Source organism: Candoia aspera, chromosome 4 (genome assembly GCF_035149785.1).
Source record: "Candoia aspera isolate rCanAsp1 chromosome 4, rCanAsp1.hap2, whole genome shotgun sequence".
Lineage (NCBI taxonomy): Eukaryota > Metazoa > Chordata > Lepidosauria > Squamata > Boidae > Candoia > Candoia aspera.
Genome location: NC_086156.1, coordinates 34,677,936 through 34,695,783, shown reverse-complemented (window position 1 = coordinate 34,695,783; position 17,848 = coordinate 34,677,936). Strand labels below are relative to the sequence as shown.

The 17,848-nt window shown below is 46.8% G+C and overlaps 3 protein-coding genes across 9 annotated transcripts in view; all 3 read left to right on the top strand.

The window, feature by feature from the left end:
- The window catches only part of HOXA3 (homeobox A3), a 49,881-nt gene extending 47,322 nt beyond the window's left edge, over positions 1-2,559 (top strand). For all 7 annotated transcript variants that reach the window (XM_063303802.1, XM_063303800.1, XM_063303803.1 and 4 more), the window contains one exon: positions 1,150-2,559. In XM_063303802.1, coding sequence (XP_063159872.1) covers positions 1,150-1,907 — 758 coding nt within the window. In that variant the 3' untranslated portion in view covers positions 1,908-2,559. The remainder of the gene's footprint in view (positions 1-1,149) is intronic.
- A 5,058-nt stretch (positions 2,560-7,617) lies between these two features.
- Positions 7,618-9,874, top strand: HOXA2 (homeobox A2). Its single transcript, XM_063303796.1, has 2 exons — positions 7,618-8,040; positions 8,750-9,874. The coding sequence occupies exons 1-2, from the start codon at positions 7,665-7,667 to the stop codon at positions 9,520-9,522; spliced, it is 1,149 nt and encodes a 382-aa protein (XP_063159866.1). The 5' UTR covers positions 7,618-7,664; the 3' UTR covers positions 9,523-9,874.
- A 4,314-nt stretch (positions 9,875-14,188) lies between these two features.
- On the top strand, positions 14,189-17,255 carry HOXA1 (homeobox A1). The gene is made up of 2 exons (XM_063303797.1): positions 14,189-15,045; positions 15,534-17,255. Exons 1-2 carry the CDS (start codon positions 14,397-14,399, stop codon positions 15,887-15,889), a joined length of 1,005 nt encoding a protein of 334 aa, XP_063159867.1. The 5' UTR covers positions 14,189-14,396; the 3' UTR covers positions 15,890-17,255.
- The last annotated feature ends 593 nt before the right edge of the window (positions 17,256-17,848 follow it).

Sequence of the window (17,848 nt, the reverse complement as noted above, 5' to 3'; positions counted from 1 at the left end):
CCCTTACATGTATTCTGCAATCATTACTTCAGGCAGGCCACTTTTACATTCTAAGGACAGGCAACAAAGTGTTCTCCAGCCGATTTGAACTACATCTCCCATAAGTCCACTGCACTGCTTATGTGAGCTGAGCCTGATGGGACTTGAAGTACAAAGCCTCTGCTGGGCATCAAGTAGTATATCCCTTTATAGTCAGTCACAGATCTGGCCTTGTATGTCTATTTCATTCTGTTCATTTTGATGGGGCTTTAGGATTATATTTTGATTTTATTGACATAAGGTATCTACTGTATATTATTGTGCTAATTACATCTTGAAGCTTTATGGGTTGTTTTGAAGATCAGCCACATTCTCCTTACCTCACTAAAGTTAGATTCTTTCAGTTCCTTTCAAATGGAATAGATTTTCTTCTTCTTGAAGATCCACATGAAACAAACAGCTTCAACTGGACACTCATTCGATTAGTTGAGAATAATCCAACTCATTTAACAGGCAACTTCTGTGTTGTGGTTTGGGGTTGATGAAGAATAACGTCAAAGTCTTATGTCTTAATTTGTGGTGTTCATCTTTCTTGTAAAAATTACATTTCTGGAGAGCTGTTATTTCTAGTAGTTTTTGTATGGTTGTTTTTCTAGAAATGGTTGCCTCGGGCAGTTGTCACCAGGTCAGGGAACAATAATGGGATGGAAGAGGCCAGAACTTTCTTTAGCCTGGTGGCCTTCAATTCTTATGATCCCCACTCTGCATTGTTGTTCTGTCTGGGGCTATGGAATTAGAAGTCAAATATATTTGGAGGGCCCTGGGTTTGGAAGGACCTGTAATATAGTGTCAGTGCTCTTCTTCTTATGATAGCTTGCTAGCCCACATTTGGGGGAGGACACTGACCATTCACCATGATTGATTTAACACTGGATGATGGACTGGAACAGCATCACCTTCTACTTTGACTCAGGCAGCAAATGGCCTTTGATCAGCCTTCCTTCAATTTACATACATTTGCTATTATTTTGGGCAGAGTGAGCAATCCAGTTCTAACATCAGATATCTCAGTGTACTTGCAAATTTAACAAGTAGTAGTTTATTATTAATTCTGGTTATGGTATGTTAGGTATCGTCCTACTTACTTTGTTCTTTGTATGATTTGTATAGGTGAGAGTTGTGCTGGTGATAAAAGCCCCCCAGGGCAAGCTTCTTCTAAAAGAGCTCGCACGGCTTACACCAGTGCCCAGCTGGTAGAACTGGAAAAGGAGTTCCACTTCAATAGATACCTTTGCAGGCCACGAAGGGTAGAGATGGCTAACCTGCTAAATCTCACAGAAAGACAGATCAAAATATGGTTTCAGAATCGCAGGATGAAATACAAAAAGGATCAGAAGGGCAAAGGCATGATGACCTCTTCTGGAGGACAGTCCCCCAGCAGGAGTCCTGTCCCTCCAGCTGCTGGAGGCTACCTGAATTCTATGCATTCCCTCGTCAACAGTGTTCCATATGAACCCCAATCACCACCATCTTTCAACAAGACTCATCCGAATACCTACGGCATCCCTACGCCATATCCGGCTCCTCTCAATAACTGCCCGCCTCCTCAAAAGAGATACACCGGAACTGCAGCAGTGACGCCTGAATATGACCCCCATCCTCTTCAAGGCAATGGTTATGGCAATCCACATATACAGGGAAGCCCCGTTTATGTTGGGGGCAATTATGTGGATACCATGGGGAATTCGGGACCATCCATCTTTGGTCTAACTCACCTCCCTTCCTCTGCCAACATGGACTATGGTGGGGCGATGGGCAACAATCATCACCATGGACCTTGTGATCCCCACCCCACATACACAGATCTTACTTCTCACCATCCTTCTCAGGGAAGAATTCAGGAAGCGCCCAAACTGACCCATCTGTAATATACCATTGGTTATACAGTGAATCTTAAAAGCTTCCCAACTTTTTTTTAAGAAATGGGGAAAAAAACCAACTTTTAAATCCTCCCCCCCACCCAACACACACCGTTTTATTTGCTTCTGGGTTTTGTTCTGATGTGTTTCCTTTTGGTAAAATGCGTTTTCCAGTTTATGTGACGTAGCAATATTTGTTGCTTGAATTGCTCTCTAGTTTCAATAGTGATATTTATCTCCTTGAACTCTTGCCTTGTGATCTCGCTTTGAGAGTATGCATAGGCTTTATACTCTTGACTTCGACTCTTTTATCAAAACAGGGTATTATGAACAAATTTTCTACACAGACAGTTCTTAAATGTGAATTTGTTCGTATGGAATCAGTCCCACCTGGGAAACATTTTTTATTTTAATTGCACTTCTTTTAGATAACAAGAAAAAAAAGGCGCTTGAACAGGGGCTCCCTGAGCAAAATGATTAATACGTGTATGTCTTTCAACGTGTGTATGCTGGTGAACTTTCAGATTTATTTATATTTTTTTGCAAACTTTGAATAATCTAAGTGTTTAAATTTTTTATTTATCCCCATCTGTTCATATTTATATATATAAAGATATTAAAAAAATAAACTTCTGTACCCTGAGTATTCAGGAGATATTTACCTGGCTGTATGTTCAATGGCATACGAAGAGAATAGCATTTGAAAAAGGAACCAAAATTCTTTTATTTAAAAAATAAAATAGAAAATGCAATAACATCTGGAAAACAACAGGTCAGGGTAGGAAAGGAAATGGATGCCTGTAGACTAAACTAAGTAGAAAACGGGTAAGCCCGAATTTGACAACAACAAAGAATAATTGATTTGTTCTGAAAATGATACATTCCTTGCTGCTCACATTCTTAAAATTAAATAAATAAATAATTTTTAAAATTCTGAATAATAGAGATTTAAGATAAGATCATTTGATCGCCATCCCCCACCCCACCCCCAAAGAAAAAAGGAGCGAGAAAGAGGACATTGGGGAACGATTGAGCCCCGTGAGCGTTAAATGTTCAAATTCCCAATGGCCAACCTTTAATTTTGCCCCCTTCTTTCTTCTGCCTGGGTTTTAAAGCTGCCAAAATTTAAGTAACTATTTCCAGAAGGCACACACGCTCGTCTGTTGCCTTAAAACCTAACAAAGCCTATTCTAGCACCTTAAAAAGCTGGTCGACGAAGCGTCAGTGTCCTCCAGTCCAGATGCGGTGGGTGTTTTCCTGAGTCAGCGCTTGTCTAGCGACCTTCCCAAAGAAAAGTCGGACGCGCAGGGCGCTAAACTGTTCCAAGCTGGAAAAGGTCCAGGTTTGTGACTGTGGCTGATGGTCGGAATCTTTCTCTGCAGGTGATTTTTGGGATCGTAGCCCTAGGTAGTCCCGGTCTCTCCGCTTGGCTACGGCTGTTCTCCTCTGCAGCGTGGACGCCAGTCCGAGACGGGCGAGGTGGGGGAGAAGCAAAGGCTGTTTCTGGAGGAGCGCCTTCCTTGAGCGGAGCTCAGGTGCTGGGACTTCTCTCTGGAGGCCGCAGGCTGATCCGCCGCCCGGGTGCAGGCTGTTCTCTCCTCGCCCTGTTAGGCGCTTCCTGTTGGGAAACGCGCCGGTCCTTCTCGCCTCCGCGCGAGGGGAGCCCTTGGAAACGATCGGGGGTTTTCTACCCCCACACTTTCCCTCTGGGGGACAAAATGGACAATCGAGGAGCAACGGTGGGCAAGTTTTGTTGTTTTCCTAAAGAGGCGGTTTTGAATGAGAGTCCGCTGACTTAAAACGAGCACGTGGGCTCATATTTGCTGTGGCACGGATTCAAAGCACATTTGTTTACAGGCAGATACAGTTTATCATCCCAGTAATGAAGAAACGGATTCCGCAACAATAAATCTGTTCGCGCTGAGAAAGAGCTGTTTCTTACAGTCTCCTCCAAGAACTAAGCTGTTCTCCTCTCTGGTTATAGGAATCGAGGAACTGTTATCATTCCGTACATCTTGCTAATCTAATTTCCTTTCACATCCCCGTCTTTCCCGCTCTTTCTAGATCAGAGACAGAAGGGGAATTAGAAAAAAAATCTATATAATATCCGTGCACGTATATAAGCCCCCCTAAACACACGCGTACACACATTTTCTAAACAAGCGTTTGATGCACCCCTACAAGATCATCTGTGCTAATAAACATGGCGATTCGGTCGACGGAACCCTCCCCCTTTATTTCCAAACAGAGAAAACACGTTTATTTAAAGACATGAGGTTTATCCCCTGTCTCGAATTTATTTAGGAAGACCCCAGTATATACATGCAGGTCTGCCTTAATATGAACAAGGAGGTAGGATACGCCACCACATGATCGAGCTATTCTGTTTAATCTCAATAATTTTGCCACCATATTGGTTTCCCTTTCTAAAATATTATCAATCCTCTTCATTTTTTCACCCAAGAATCTCTCTGGTTTTTTCTTCCCATCATATCTCTCCTCCCTTCCATATCTGAAAAGCTTCCAGTGGCCAGTGACTGTGCAGTTATACGCTATTCCGCATTCTAATTTTGCATTCCATACTTACGGCATTTTATCTTCGCTTAACCACTTTCCACGTATACTTACAGCTGCGGCTCCAGACTGAAGAGGGATCACCACATCTATTGAAAAAGCAGAACTGTTTAAAAGAGAGTTATGAGGTGGAGGAATCCGTTTGAAGCTCCAGAATGTAGCTTTTGGAAAAAGGATGAAGTGGAAAAGGATAGTGGGTGTTATTTTTCTCTTCAAAATTAATTGAAGAAAGAATGCATTATATCAATTTATGGCATTCGTGGGGCGAGAGCAAGAGAGAAAGCAAAGCCCCTGGCTGGAATGAGGACAGAAAAACCGACCCTTAAGAAGACATATAAGAGAGAGGAAGTGGTTTTTTTCCCCCCCTTTCCCAGCTGATTTCAAAGGCATTTATTTATCCCTTCCCTTCATGCTGCATATATTTTATCTGCACGGCTCCTTACAGAAAATGTGTGTTCTGATAGAAAAACACAGAAATAAGAAAGGAAAAAAAATGCCATTTTTTTTAACCAACTGCAGAGAAAAGCTCTTTGTTCCAGGTGGTTTTTCTATTAGACTGCCCACCAAAAAAAAAAAAAAAAAAACCCCAACCCACACAAAAAACCAAAAACCTTCTCCATATCCTTCCCACACCAATTTAACTCACAAAGCTTCAGTGAACCGAATTGCCCCAGCCTCCCCCCTTGCTCTCCTTACCTCCTTGTGGGGTTCTTTTACACATAACATACAGAAGCTCGCGCACGCACACACACACAATCACACACATCCCAGCAACGCCTTTGCTGTTATCATCAATATTCCATAAATAAATAATGAAATAAAATCCTTAGGACTGTAGCTGTCTTCGAGGCAAGTTAAATAACTGAAGTTTCTATCCTTCACTGAGGGGGGTGGGGGGTGAGGTGGGATCCATTTGGGAAAATAAGCAGCAGCGTCCCTTTTGCTTATTTACTGGAGCTTCTCCCCCGCCCCCCCCCCCGCTTCTTTTTGGCTGAGCCACATTTCATCTCGGAAAGAGCAAGAAGCTCGAAATGTGTTCTTAAGGGCCAGAAGCTGTCAGGGCATTTTGGCCGAGAAGATTGATCGCGCCTAGGCTTCAGCAGAGCTTTGTTTGAAGTAAAGCAAGAAAATTAAAACAAAAAACTCGCCTCCAACAACATGTATATTTGTAAGGCGCCCTCTTTTCCCCCTCCCTCTCTCTTCTTAAATAACAGTTTCCGACCTGAATTTTATGTTACAGATTATTGCAATACCCACCCCTCCCCCCTCAAGAGCTCTCCTTCCATATTGGGGGATTTATTCTCTCAAAACGAAAAGGGCCTGTTGTTCCTTTTCGTTTTGCTCAGATGCGCTTCATCAGAAGATGGAGCAACCAGTTTACTAACTGAACCACTTGCGAACAATTCCCAGGATTAACTCAGAATCTTAAAATACTCAGAGTAGCATGAGATATATTTGGGCGTCCTTGAAATATATAGGAATGCCACACAACGCTCTTCTCTTCTCTTCTCTTCTCTTCTCTTCTCTTCTCACATAGCACTGGCGTCCTTTGCTTTGGAGGAGAGGAAATACCCTTTTCTGCCCCTTGTTCCTGAGTCTCCCTGTTCCTTCCATTGTCTCTCTCTTCTCCCCCCCCTCCCGTTTCATTTCCCGTTTTACTTGAGGCGATTGAAGAGCTGTTCTGTCCAAACCTTCGGCATTGTTGAATGAGCAAATCGAAAGAAAAGCAAACCAAAAGAAGGTGTCAGCCAAACAACCTTATTTGGTCAGGCGATCAGTTTTACCATCCTTCCAGCTCTTTGGTCCGTTAACATGACTGATAATAATTTTTGAAACTCTGATATTGAATTTTCACGTATTTCCTCGGCATCAGGACTACTTACCTGACCCGTTTTTATTGGGGTTAAAGGGAAACAATGAGTCAGCTGATTCCAATGTGGTTTATGTTAATACTCTGAATTGTTCTTGTGATCCGCCACTTTTTTTGTGAAACCTATGTCTACCCTCTGAGGGGCTGGTGGAAATGCATCTGATTTCACCGTCCAGCCAACTCAAGATTTATATCCATGACCCGGCCGGACTGACTTCTCCTCTGTCCCTGGAAGCGAAGCTCCTGGAGAAATTCCTCCGGCACAATGGACACACGCCAGGATCGGCGGCCAATTGTTCTCTGTACTGTACCGTCAAGAGAAGCGGAGGAGGGAGGGCGGAGAAATGCAGAAAGATGCCAGGTCTTGAGGAGGGGTGGGAAACCCCACCTTGTTCTGGTGCTTGTTCTAATTTTAGGAAGTGGTTATTCCTTTCCTTAGAAGTGGTGATGGGAAGAAACAGAAATAAAATGCAAATCTAAAGCAAGGCGCATCGCTTGGCAACCCTGGCCGGGTGCAACTTTCTGATGCGGTTGAGATGCAGAGCCGGCAATGTCAAAACTTTGAAGATTAATGGATTACTTTGTTAATGACTCAAGGCGTCAGATTGGAGGTGCTTAAATGATTTGTGAGGTGCGAAGCGCTTGCCTGACAGTCCCAAACAATGAGAGGGGAGGGCGCGGGAGGGGGACAAGCGGGGCAGAAGCCCTACAGGGTGAGCAGAGCCGCGGCGGCTGCGGGAGCGGCGGCGGCGGTAGGAGCGAACGACCAAGCGGCGACCGCAAGAGACGCAGGCACACAAACACTCACACACACACAAGCACAGTCACTCACCCCAGATATCATTTCAGATTAGGAGGCAAAAGGGGAGCGGGCGAGCGGCGGAGATAAGCCTCCTCCTAAAAAAAAAAAAAAGTGTAAATAATGCCTCTCCGGCCCCAATGAGGCGTTCCTTCTCGACTTTTTTGGATCAATCAAACAGACAGTGGCTTCTTTTGATTAAAGCCCAAATTGTCATTGGGCAGAGGCAATCATGTGACAGCCAATTCGGTCCAATTTCAACCTTGTCTCCATGAATTCAATAGTTTAATAGTAGCACGGTCCCCATACGGCTGTAATCAGTGAATTAGAAAAAAAACACCCCACGAGCGATCTTCTATGATATTTTTTTTCTCCTTTCTTTCTGCTCCCCCTCTTTCTTTCCCTCTCTCTTTCTCTCTCGGTCCCCCCCTTCCCCTTCCTGGGCCTTGCTCCCCCCTCCCCCCTCCCAGAAGCGCTAAATAAGAGGGAACTTTTTCTCCAAGGGGGCTGCGAGTTGAAGGCCATGAATTTCGAATTTGAGCGAGAGATTGGCTTTATCAATAGTCAGCCATCGCTCGCTGAGTGCCTGACATCTTTTCCCCCTGTCGGTGATACATTTCAAAGTTCATCAATCAAGAACTCGACGCTTTCACACTCGACACTGATTCCTCCTCCTTTTGAGCAGACCATCCCCAGCCTGAAACCGGGCAGCCACCCTCGCCACAGCAGCGGCAGCCGCCCCAAGCACAGCCCCAATGGCAACAGCGGCAGCCCAGTGCCAGCCGGCGCCCTCCAGCCTCCGGAGTACCCCTGGATGAAGGAGAAAAAGGCGTCCAAGAAAACCGCCCTGCCGCCTGCTTCGGCCTCCGCCCCTGGACCAGCTTGCCTGAGCCACAAAGGTCAGTTGAAAGACTTTGCTGCGCCATTCCGCTTCCCAAGGCTTCCCCCGGTTTGTTTGTTCTCCCCCACCCTCCCCGCTGCCATCGCCTCTCTTGGAGCGTTGCCTTCCTAACTCAAGGCGCTGAACCCTGAGGAAGGAAGCTGGTGGCGGGACCCACAGCAGAAGCAGCAGAGACACCGACCCTCCCTCGCCCCCACCCCAAGCAAAGTTTCTTTCCCCCTAACTTGTTTAGCGTGGGATGATTTATCTGAGTTGGAGGTGACCTCCTCTTGTCTCGCTGTCCTAGAGTTGGGATCCTTGACAGTAATGAAGAGTGATAGATTACTCTTGCTCAGCTAAGCAGCTGATGCATTAATTATAATTTGTGGTATGACTAATATCAAAGTTTGCTCGGCGAGGGGAAGGTTTGGGAGATGGAAGCGAAGCAGCTCCTCGAGCTGAGTGGAGAAGGGGTCCCGGAGAGCAGGCGCGCAAGGGGGCAACACAATGGCTTTGCTGCATTCAAGGGCGGCCATTTTGTTGCAGTTGAGGTGTTTTTACGCTCTGGAGAGAAGGCGAGCGAGCGGGAGAGGCGATTTCCCACCGCCAGTACCACTCTGTTCTCACCAGGCTCGGGTGTCCTCAAAAGGTCCAACCAGGAGCGATCTGTCCCCCTCCACCCCCTCCATGGCATCTCTTCTAACTGTGGTTGTTTTCTTCGTCAACAGAATCTCTGGAGATCTCCGAAAATGGTAATGGGGGCTCCAGGAGACTCAGGACTGCTTATACCAACACGCAGCTTTTGGAGCTGGAGAAGGAATTTCATTTCAACAAGTACCTCTGCAGACCGCGAAGGGTGGAGATAGCCGCTCTCCTGGACCTGACGGAGCGGCAAGTCAAGGTCTGGTTTCAAAACAGGCGGATGAAGCACAAGAGGCAGACCCAGTGCAAGGAGAATCAGAACAGCGAGGGGAAATGTAAAGGCTTGGAGGACCCCGAGAAAGCCGAAGAGGAGGAAGAGGAGGAGGAAGAGGAGGAGGAGGAGGAAAAATCTCTCTTTGAGCAAGCCCTCAACGACGTCTCAGGCGCCCTTTTGGAAAGGGAAAGCTACGCTTTTCAGCAGAATGCCCTGGCTCAGCCGCAGGCGCCCCCAAGCCTCCACAATGGAGAGTCCCAAACTTTTTCAGTTTCGCCTTTAACCAGCAATGAGAAAAATCTGAAACATTTTCAGCACCAGTCACCCACTGTTCCCAATTGCCTCTCAACAATGGGCCAGAACTGTGCAGCTGCTCTGAACAATGGCAGTCCGGAGGCCCTGGAAGTCCCTTCTTTGCAGGACTTCAGCGTTTTCTCCGCAGATTCCTGCCTGCAGCTTTCTGACACCGCGGTCTCCCCCAGTTTGCCAGGATCCCTCGACAGTCCTGTAGATATTTCAGCCAACAGCTTTGACTTTTTCACAGATACGCTCACCACAATTGACTTGCAGCACCTGAATTACTGAGAAAGGACAGACCTTCATGCGCCAAGGGTTATACCTTCTTTTTCTTTTTCCTATCTCTCCTTAATTTTTGTTTTCCCTTCCCCCTCTGATTTGGTTTCTTTCCCTTCCTCAGTATTTTCGGTTGTCCCGTCTGATGTGTTGGAGAACTACTCTGCCGTTTCCCTGTGGCATTTTAGTTGTGTTCAGTTTAACCTAGCCACGTTCTAGGTCCTTCTATGAAAGCAATATATATGGCCTGTAAGAAAGTGATCATATCGAATTTGTATCTTCACTTTCTTTTTATTTTTGTATTACATTAGGGTGCGTTGTCATAAGTATTTTTGGTAGAATAAATTCTTGTTTACTACAAGCACCTTTTTTTATTCTCTCTCTTTCTCTCTTTTCATGGATAGCACAAGGAGTCGCCCCCTCCCTTCCTTTGGTCTGAAATAAAACCAAACAATTTGGTCACAGACCTCTGTTTTTTTTTTGTGAGAAAGATATTTATTGGAACAGAAGCTAGCTGAAATCATTTACCTCCCTTTCCTCCCCATCCCCCCAAATGCAGTGTTACAATCCTTCCCGCAACTTAGAATACCTTTGACCCTTATTAAAAATAAAAAAAATTCCCCATTTAATACATATCACATATTAGAATAAAAAAATACAGAAAAACTGCTTTGGTGCTATTAAAAACACTGTGAGTTTGCCTCACACATGCATATATATGAGAGTATTTTGCAAAAGGAAAAAGCAAATGCTCCTAGGAGGATTGCTGTATCTATGCAGACAGATCGAAATTTATATTTATATATTAGTCACTGTGTTTATTCTTTTATGCGAACCGTATCTTGGAAGGGAATGGTGGTGCGGGGAACCAACAAAGGTACACTTCTGATGGATTTCCCAGCGGTCCAAAGGTCCCAAGAAAAGAAATCTAAAAGAGAGGAAATCAAACAAGCCATTTGGTAAAAACTAGTTATTCACTGTGCAAGGCATATAAATGAGGGGTTAAAAATTGGGCTTAAAGAACAAAAACTCATGCTGAAGGTGGAGAAAAAGGCGTTCTCATCAAAGCTCAGTCCGAACTCAGTCGAACTAGGTTAACAAGTGTACATTTCAGAAGACCTTTTAGCTATCCCACCAAAGCACATAAAAAATGAAGAGGCCCATCTTAAAGTGCTGTTAATTGAAGGTGGTGTGTGTGTGTGTGTGTGTGTGTGTCCTCTAGTCCAAGTTAAATCCAGCTCATTCGTACAGGTTGATAGTGTTCTTTGTGTCCTACAAACTAGCAGCCTGTGATAGCAGAGGCAGTTTGTTTTCCTGGTGTTGGGTGTGTGCAAATTGCTCTCTCCCTTTCCCTTTGTAAGGATGTGTGTACATATTTGTGTAGCTACACAGGCGTAGAGGTAGGAAGAAAATGGTTCAGGCTTTGCAGACAGGCATTTGCTGGTGCCTCTGCTCCGAGTGTGTTTATTCTGGTGGCAGATTGCTTCCCTGTTTTGCAACCCATGTAAGTGGGGTGGCGCTGAACTGCATGGGTAATAGCTGGAAGGACTGGATGCAATTCTTCCTAAACTCATAAATCAAATGCTTTCTGTGAATGAGAATGTCATCAAAGAGATCAATTGCAGGAACACATGCACAAATAAAATTCCTCTTACGTATTTGCTGGGGTAGGGGATCCCCGTCTAAAACCATTAAGCTTGGAGGCGGCTGGTCATAATTCATTTTTTATTGCTCTGTTAAAACAACTGCTTGGCTAAGCTTCAGGTGCACCTTTTTTCCCTCCCGTTTGCAAAACATTTCCTTCGGAGAAGCACGTTTTGGTTTTCGTTTATAGACGCTTTACTTTACAGGCAAGCCAGCAGGTCTGTTAGTTTGGGGAGCCTCCCGTTCCACCAACAAAGAAACCTGCGGCACTTATCAGCTGCACCGATTTCCCCCCGAGACCAGAACTATGCTGAGCCATACAGTTCTCATACACAAAAGGGGAGAGAGGGAGAGAAAGAAATCCTAAGGGTACCGGGAGGTAAAAGTTTTCGGGGAACTCTTGGAGTGCCCAACCATCTAACAAACGCAACAACCGAATGGCTTTGCTCGTTCCGAGAACAACCTCGTAACAAAGGCGGGTGGGGGGACGACAATCAGGTCTTTAACTTCGCCTGCCTGGGTGGAAAAGGCCCGAGAGGTGAAAGTTTGGAGGGGTCTCTGGCCGCGTGTTCGAGAGTCCAGTTGGAAACTTTGGTAGCTGCGTCCCAGCGAGGGACAACCCCGCTTCCTTTCTCTCCCTCTCGCCCCCTCCCAACTCGCCCCCTTCTGCACTCTGGCAAGCGGGGAGGGGGGAACTGTGTTGGCCTCAGAATGCAGAGCTCTTGGGCAGAGACAGCCTGACAAAGGGGGAACGCTTCTTGGAACAATGGCGGAGAAATAGAGAGGAGAGGGTTGAAGAGAGCAGCAGGCAGAGGAGAGGAAGAGAGAGGGATAGAAAGAATGTTTGCAGAGAAGGGATGGTTAGCTAGAAATTGGGCCAAGAATAAAACTGTTCCAACGATCTCTTAGGGTTGGCGTAAGGAAGAAGGCCTATTTCTATTTTCAAAGGCGATTAGATTTTCTAGCAGGGAACATGAAATCTGCCTGTACCTATGTTCTTTTCTTTCAGCTGTAATGTAAACAACACCGTGTGCCAACTTCACTGATCTGGCTAGTAGCTCCATTATTATCCACTGAATGTGCTTCCAATTCGTGGTGATTAAACTGTGGATGTTATTACAAATCTTGAAAATGGGGGTGGGGGGGCGCTTGTATTTGCAATCTATGTCTACTATAGTCCTCCCACCAGCTAAACTTTAAAGCAGCAAAAATGTTTTCTTTATTCTTCTGTTCCTTAAAGAGAGAGACCTGAGTGTAGACAGCAAACTTCCAAAGGCTTTTTTTTAATTAACTGGTAGCTGCACACCAGAATTTAGCTCTGCCTACAAAAATGCCGGAGACCGTCTTCTAAAACAATTAAGTGTGTCTTTACATGACTCATAGCTAGATTCAGCGCAAGCTTACATTTTGATCAACTTCTCCTGGGTCTTAACTTCTGTTCTTACCAAAATGGGGACATTAAGTTAGCAGAAGATCTAACCTAGAGATGTAGCTTTTTAGAAAAGAAAATGGAAATCTAATAAGATAAAGACTAGAATAGTATCTGGCAGCGTGAATGGAGTAATACTAACTAGCTAACTATTTAGAATCCGTGAATCCATTAATGCTAACTTGCTAATAAACGTGGGTTAATTCTAACTCGATCATAAGCATACAGGATGTTGGAAAGGAGGAACGCGCAAGCATTGATGCTTTTGGCCTCTTTGAAGCAAAAGTCCCCAGGCCTTTTTCATGTTTGTTTTTTTTATGCCTGGCAACACTACAATTCCTCCCTTTCTGTGAATATTAAGTCTCGGTGAGAATTCCTGTCTTTTTTTTAAAAGACAAAAAGTTTTTTTTTTAAAGTCCCCTCAAAGAAAATTGATCCTTCGGCCCAGTTCTAAACTCACTGAAAATTCGGGGTCTCTCCCCTTCCCTGACTTTAATGGCATCTTTCCAAGAAGGAACTCGTGTGGGTGGGTGGGAAGCAGAAGGCAGAGAGAGGGCCGTTGCTTGGAACGCCGGCCCTTTTGTGTTCCCTCGTCCTCTGCCACAGCGGAAAGAATACAGCAGCGTAGTGAGAACGACTCCCGGACCGTTGTCGCCCCGCAGCCCCTTTCCTCAGTCTCTTCCCTTTTAATCGCGGGGTATGGCCAGCCAGTGTTGGTATTTCAGGGAACAGCCTCCTCAGTCTCGTGTTTTCAAACCGGGTGTGTATCCAATGGGAGGGGAAAGGAGGGAAGGAAGAGGCAGGCGAGGCCGCGCGTGATTGGCAGAGGGACGGAGGTCGAAAAATGGGGAAGAGACAGGGAGGGAGGAGGCCTAGTGTTTGCACAGGCGCTCTGCCTCTTCAGCCCCTGAGCTGGGGAGAACGGAAGACCGCTGCCAATGGCGACCTTTGTAAGCGCTTCCTTTCCGCACCGAACGGCGTCAAGCACCAGCAGAAGCGCCTCTGCCTCAGCCCAGAGCCTTGACTTCAACCCAGTCGCCTCCCTCCCACAGCCACCGCCCTTCCTGGGCATTCAGGGACCGCGTCCGCGGCGGCAACAATGGCGCTGCGCCTTATTTCCATGCAAATAGCCGCGGGAGGTTGGACTAAGCGCCGTTAACTCTTGCCGGTTCGCCCCAGGCTCGGGCTGTCCTGAGCTGAGGGGTGATGGCGACTGGAGGGGGGAGGGAGCCCGGCTGCCCCCTTACTCGGATGACCGCCTTATCCCTTCGAACCAGGCGGGCCTTTGGGCTTCTCCCAGCACGGACGCTCTATAGCTGGGAGAGGGTCCCGGAGAAGTGGCGACCGATCTGAGGGCGAGCGCCTTTGCCTACCTGCAGATCCAGGCTCTGGGTCCTTCAATCCACGCTGGAGCAGCCCCCTCCGGCGGCTGCTCGGTGCCTTCTGCTGCTATTGCTGGTGCCGCGGCGGCTGCTCCAGGTTGAGCGCCTGGGCGCACACTGGCTCGCTGGCCCAGCAATCCAAGCCCAACACGCTGGCTGAGAAGGGAGTGGGAGGGAGGGCGGCGGCGGCGGCGGTGTCTGCGCGTCACCTTGATGAAGGGGCGCTCAGAATTTAAATGCCACAGCCAGGGTGATCCATCACCAGGAAGGAACAGGGCAACTTTGGCAGCCGGAGCAGCCATTGGCTGCCGCCCTCACGTGGTCGCCGCCTCACTGTACATTCATATCATTTTTCTTCTGGCCCCCATGGAGGAAGTGAGAAAGTTGGCACGGTCACCCAGGACTTCGAAGAGCCGGTCAATCGGTGATAGATGGACGCGGCGAGGATGAATTCCTTCCTCGATTATCCGCCCATCCTCAACGGCGAGTCCACCACTTGCGCCTCCCGTGCTTATCACCATCACCGCCACCACCACCACCCCGACCATGGGATTACAACCACCTTCCAGTCGTGCGCTGTCAGCGCAAACAGCTGCAGCGGGGACGATCGCTTCCTGGTGGGCAGGGGAGTCCAGATAAGCCCCCATCCCCACCACCAGGCTGGTACCGCCTACCAACATCACCCCAATTTGGGGATGTCCTTCTCGCATCCCAACTGCGGGTCCGGCTATGGCGCGCAGAACTTCAGTGCGGGAGGCTATGGCCATTACCCGCTCAGCCAAGAGGGGGAAATCAGTGGGGGCTACCCCCCCTGCGCTCCTACTCTCTACTCGGGAAACGTCTCTTCCTCCTTGGTCCAGCACCCCCAGAGTTATGGTGGGGGCACAGCCGGCTCTGCGCAGTACATCCACCCCTCTTTCGGAGAGGAGCAGCAGAACTTAACTCTCACTAATTTCAGCCACCCCTTATCTCCTCTCCACTCCACCCACCCAGAAAGCTGCGCTTCTCCTTCTTCGGAGGCTTCTCCACCAGCCCAGACTTTCGACTGGATGAAAGTGAAGAGAAACCCTCCTAAAACAGGTTAGTCCTCACTTGCCCGGTTAAGTCACCCTGGACTTTGAAAAGCTTTCTGAAGACGGACCTGTCTGTCTCAGGTATCAGAGGGAAAGGGGTGCTTGGGTCCTGAAGGCAACAGGTTATCCTAAAGTGGACATCGCACTCTGCGATTGCACCGTCGTGTTAAATGCTCAGGCTGAAAGGTATGTGCTCCTCACTGGCTTTGAATCAACCTGGTTTGCCTGACCTAATTAAGTTGCTCTTATCAGGCGAGGTTGGCAGGGTGATACCCAGAAGCCAAGCAGGCTGAAGTTAGTCCCTACTAATTCAAATAGGTCTTGCTACGGAATAAACATGCATAGACTGGCCCAGAAAGCACCTTCTTTCGCACCCAGCAAGTGCCTGTAAAGTTTGTCTTGGGGCCATTCCTCGATAAATGTCACCTATCACTCAAGGCCTTGAATGCAGCAGGCTGGGATTGTGTGACTTGTCCCTGTTGTTGCTTTTTTCAGGGAAAGCTGGAGAGTATGGTTATGTGGGTCAGCCCAACACAGTTCGCACCAACTTCACCACCAAGCAGTTGACAGAGCTGGAGAAAGAATTCCACTTCAACAAATACCTTACCCGAGCTCGCAGGGTGGAGATTGCGGCCTCTTTGCAACTCAATGAAACCCAGGTCAAGATCTGGTTCCAGAACCGCAGGATGAAACAGAAGAAGAGGGAGAAAGAGGGCTTGCTGCCCATTTCTCCGGCCACGCCAACTGGAAGTGAAGAAAAGGCAGAGGACTCCTCCGAAAAGTCCATCTCATCCCCGTGCACCCCCTCTCCTGCTTCTTCTACCTCAGATACTCTGACTACCTCAAATTGAGCCCCGCAGGTGCTACTCATTCTTCACTCCCTGGCCCCCTATGCACACCCCTAGAGTAGTTGATGGTATCCCAACCTTACTTTTCTGAAGACTGGAGTGGGATCCCCCACCCCACCCCTCTCTCACCAAGCTGGGTTCCAGATCGAATCTTTTCTGACTGGCCTCCTTGAGCAACTGACACCCTGATCCTGAAACTTGCTGGAAACAAATTTCACTGGTTTTTCTGGGACCTTCTCCCAAATTGGTGGGCATAATCCAGGACTACTCAGTCACCAAGGGGAGGGAGAAATAATAGAAAGGGACTTTGTGGTGTAAACCCAACTGATACCCTTGAGATTTAGCTAAGGCTAATTATGGCTGGATTAGGCCCCAACAGTTCAGGATCACAGCCTTATTAACAGACTGAGGGTGTCCTTAATTCAGCGTCAGGCTTTTCCTCCCCTCAGTGCTAAGTACAAGGATTTATTTATAGGTGTCCCATCTCTAGACTATTTGTGGGAACAATCGAAAAGTGATTATCATAATGATGAAGTTGAGAGACCAGAATCAAGTTGCCAAAGAACATTTCTGTTAGCTTTCCTCCATGGTAGCGACAAAGAGGTTCACAATTCCAAGAAGAGATGCACTATTGAAAGCGTTTACATGACTTCTAAAAAGTTCATGCTTTAATTTAATGTAACTGTTTTTTCGTGTGTATGAGTTGTTGGTTGTAAATATTTTGTCCAAGAGATTTATCTTTTTACAGATTTTCTAGAAATGTTTAGATTGATTATGAATTTAAAACAGGGTGGTTACATTCTCAAAACTTGATTCGATTTTATAGCGAAAAATGAAGTTGTCACGATCGAAGATGTGTTCAACTCAATCAGATACCTCAAAAAAAATATCATAGACTAGTATTCTTCCTTCAAACGTGTTAGATAAGAATGTTGAAATTGCACTAGATTTTTAAAAAAGAAACCTTGCTTATTAAGGTCTGCCCACCCCCACCATTTCTTTTCCCCAAATCTCTACTGGGTTATTCCTGACCCAAAATTATTATTCAGAAAACGGAGAGACCAGGCCTGCTCCCGACTTCCCATTTATCCTTCCTTAGATTTCTCAGCCGAATTTCTGAAGGTGGTAATTGGCCCAAACGAATGTATATTTCATGTGATTTGTGTACGGAACTTTGCATGATGCACAAAGCTTTGATGTACTAAGTTAACACTGAGTTCTATCAGTTGTCTTTTGTGATCGAGTGCTTCTGATATTTTCTGTACAATCATTCAAGGTTCTGAGATTCTGTTGGGAAAAAAAAAAGAGGATGGAATCCAGAGCGGGATTTTACGGGTCCTAGAAATCTCTGTAATAAATAGACTCCTATAGCAGGCTCTTATTTGCTTTGGTTCTTTATTGGAAAGGGAAGCCTGCGGATAGTTCATGCCAGGGGGTTTCGACAGATCAGCCCTTACTTTCTCTCCCGCATTTGATCCAAGCTTCCAGGACCTCAGGATTAAACCCAACAAGATCAGTGGTGAACCTAGAGAGAACTTGCTAATCTTTTACTAGGAAAAAGAACGGTGATGAACCCAAACCCAGCTTTTTTGGAAACACTGCGGTGGGAGCTTCCTGGGTCAAGTGCTAACCTTTTCACCCCGAGCTGCATATTGACCTATGTGTAAACAAAGTCCTCTTCAAAAGCAGAAGCTGTCTTCAGCTGGTCTTGCCTTGCATCACAAGCCAGCAGTGAAGAGAGTCATATTTCCTTGTTCCTGCGGATCCAAAGAAGCCAGCTTCCCCCGCTGTTCTAAATCACCAGAAAGATCTCCCAGGCACAAACGTTGGAAGGCGAGCCGGGAGCGGGCGAGCACCAGCGGGGGTGGGATGGGGGGAGAGTTGCTCTTCCTGGAGTGCCACCCCAGGCAGTCCTGGAACCCCGGCCAAGCTCCCAGCAATTGGAAAAACTGGTTTGGCGGG

Excerpts from the sequence above, each read along its gene's own strand:
- HOXA1 (XM_063303797.1), top strand. The coding sequence starts at position 14,397 with ATGGACGCGGCGAGGATGAATTCCTTCCTCGATTATCCGCCCATCCTC. Across the intron at positions 15,046-15,533 it reads GAGAAACCCTCCTAAAACAG|GGAAAGCTGGAGAGTATGGT; the intron begins GTTAGTCCTCAC and ends TGCTTTTTTCAG.
- HOXA2 (XM_063303796.1), top strand. The coding sequence starts at position 7,665 with ATGAATTTCGAATTTGAGCGAGAGATTGGCTTTATCAATAGTCAGCCA. Across the intron at positions 8,041-8,749 it reads AGCTTGCCTGAGCCACAAAG|AATCTCTGGAGATCTCCGAA; the intron begins GTCAGTTGAAAG and ends CTTCGTCAACAG.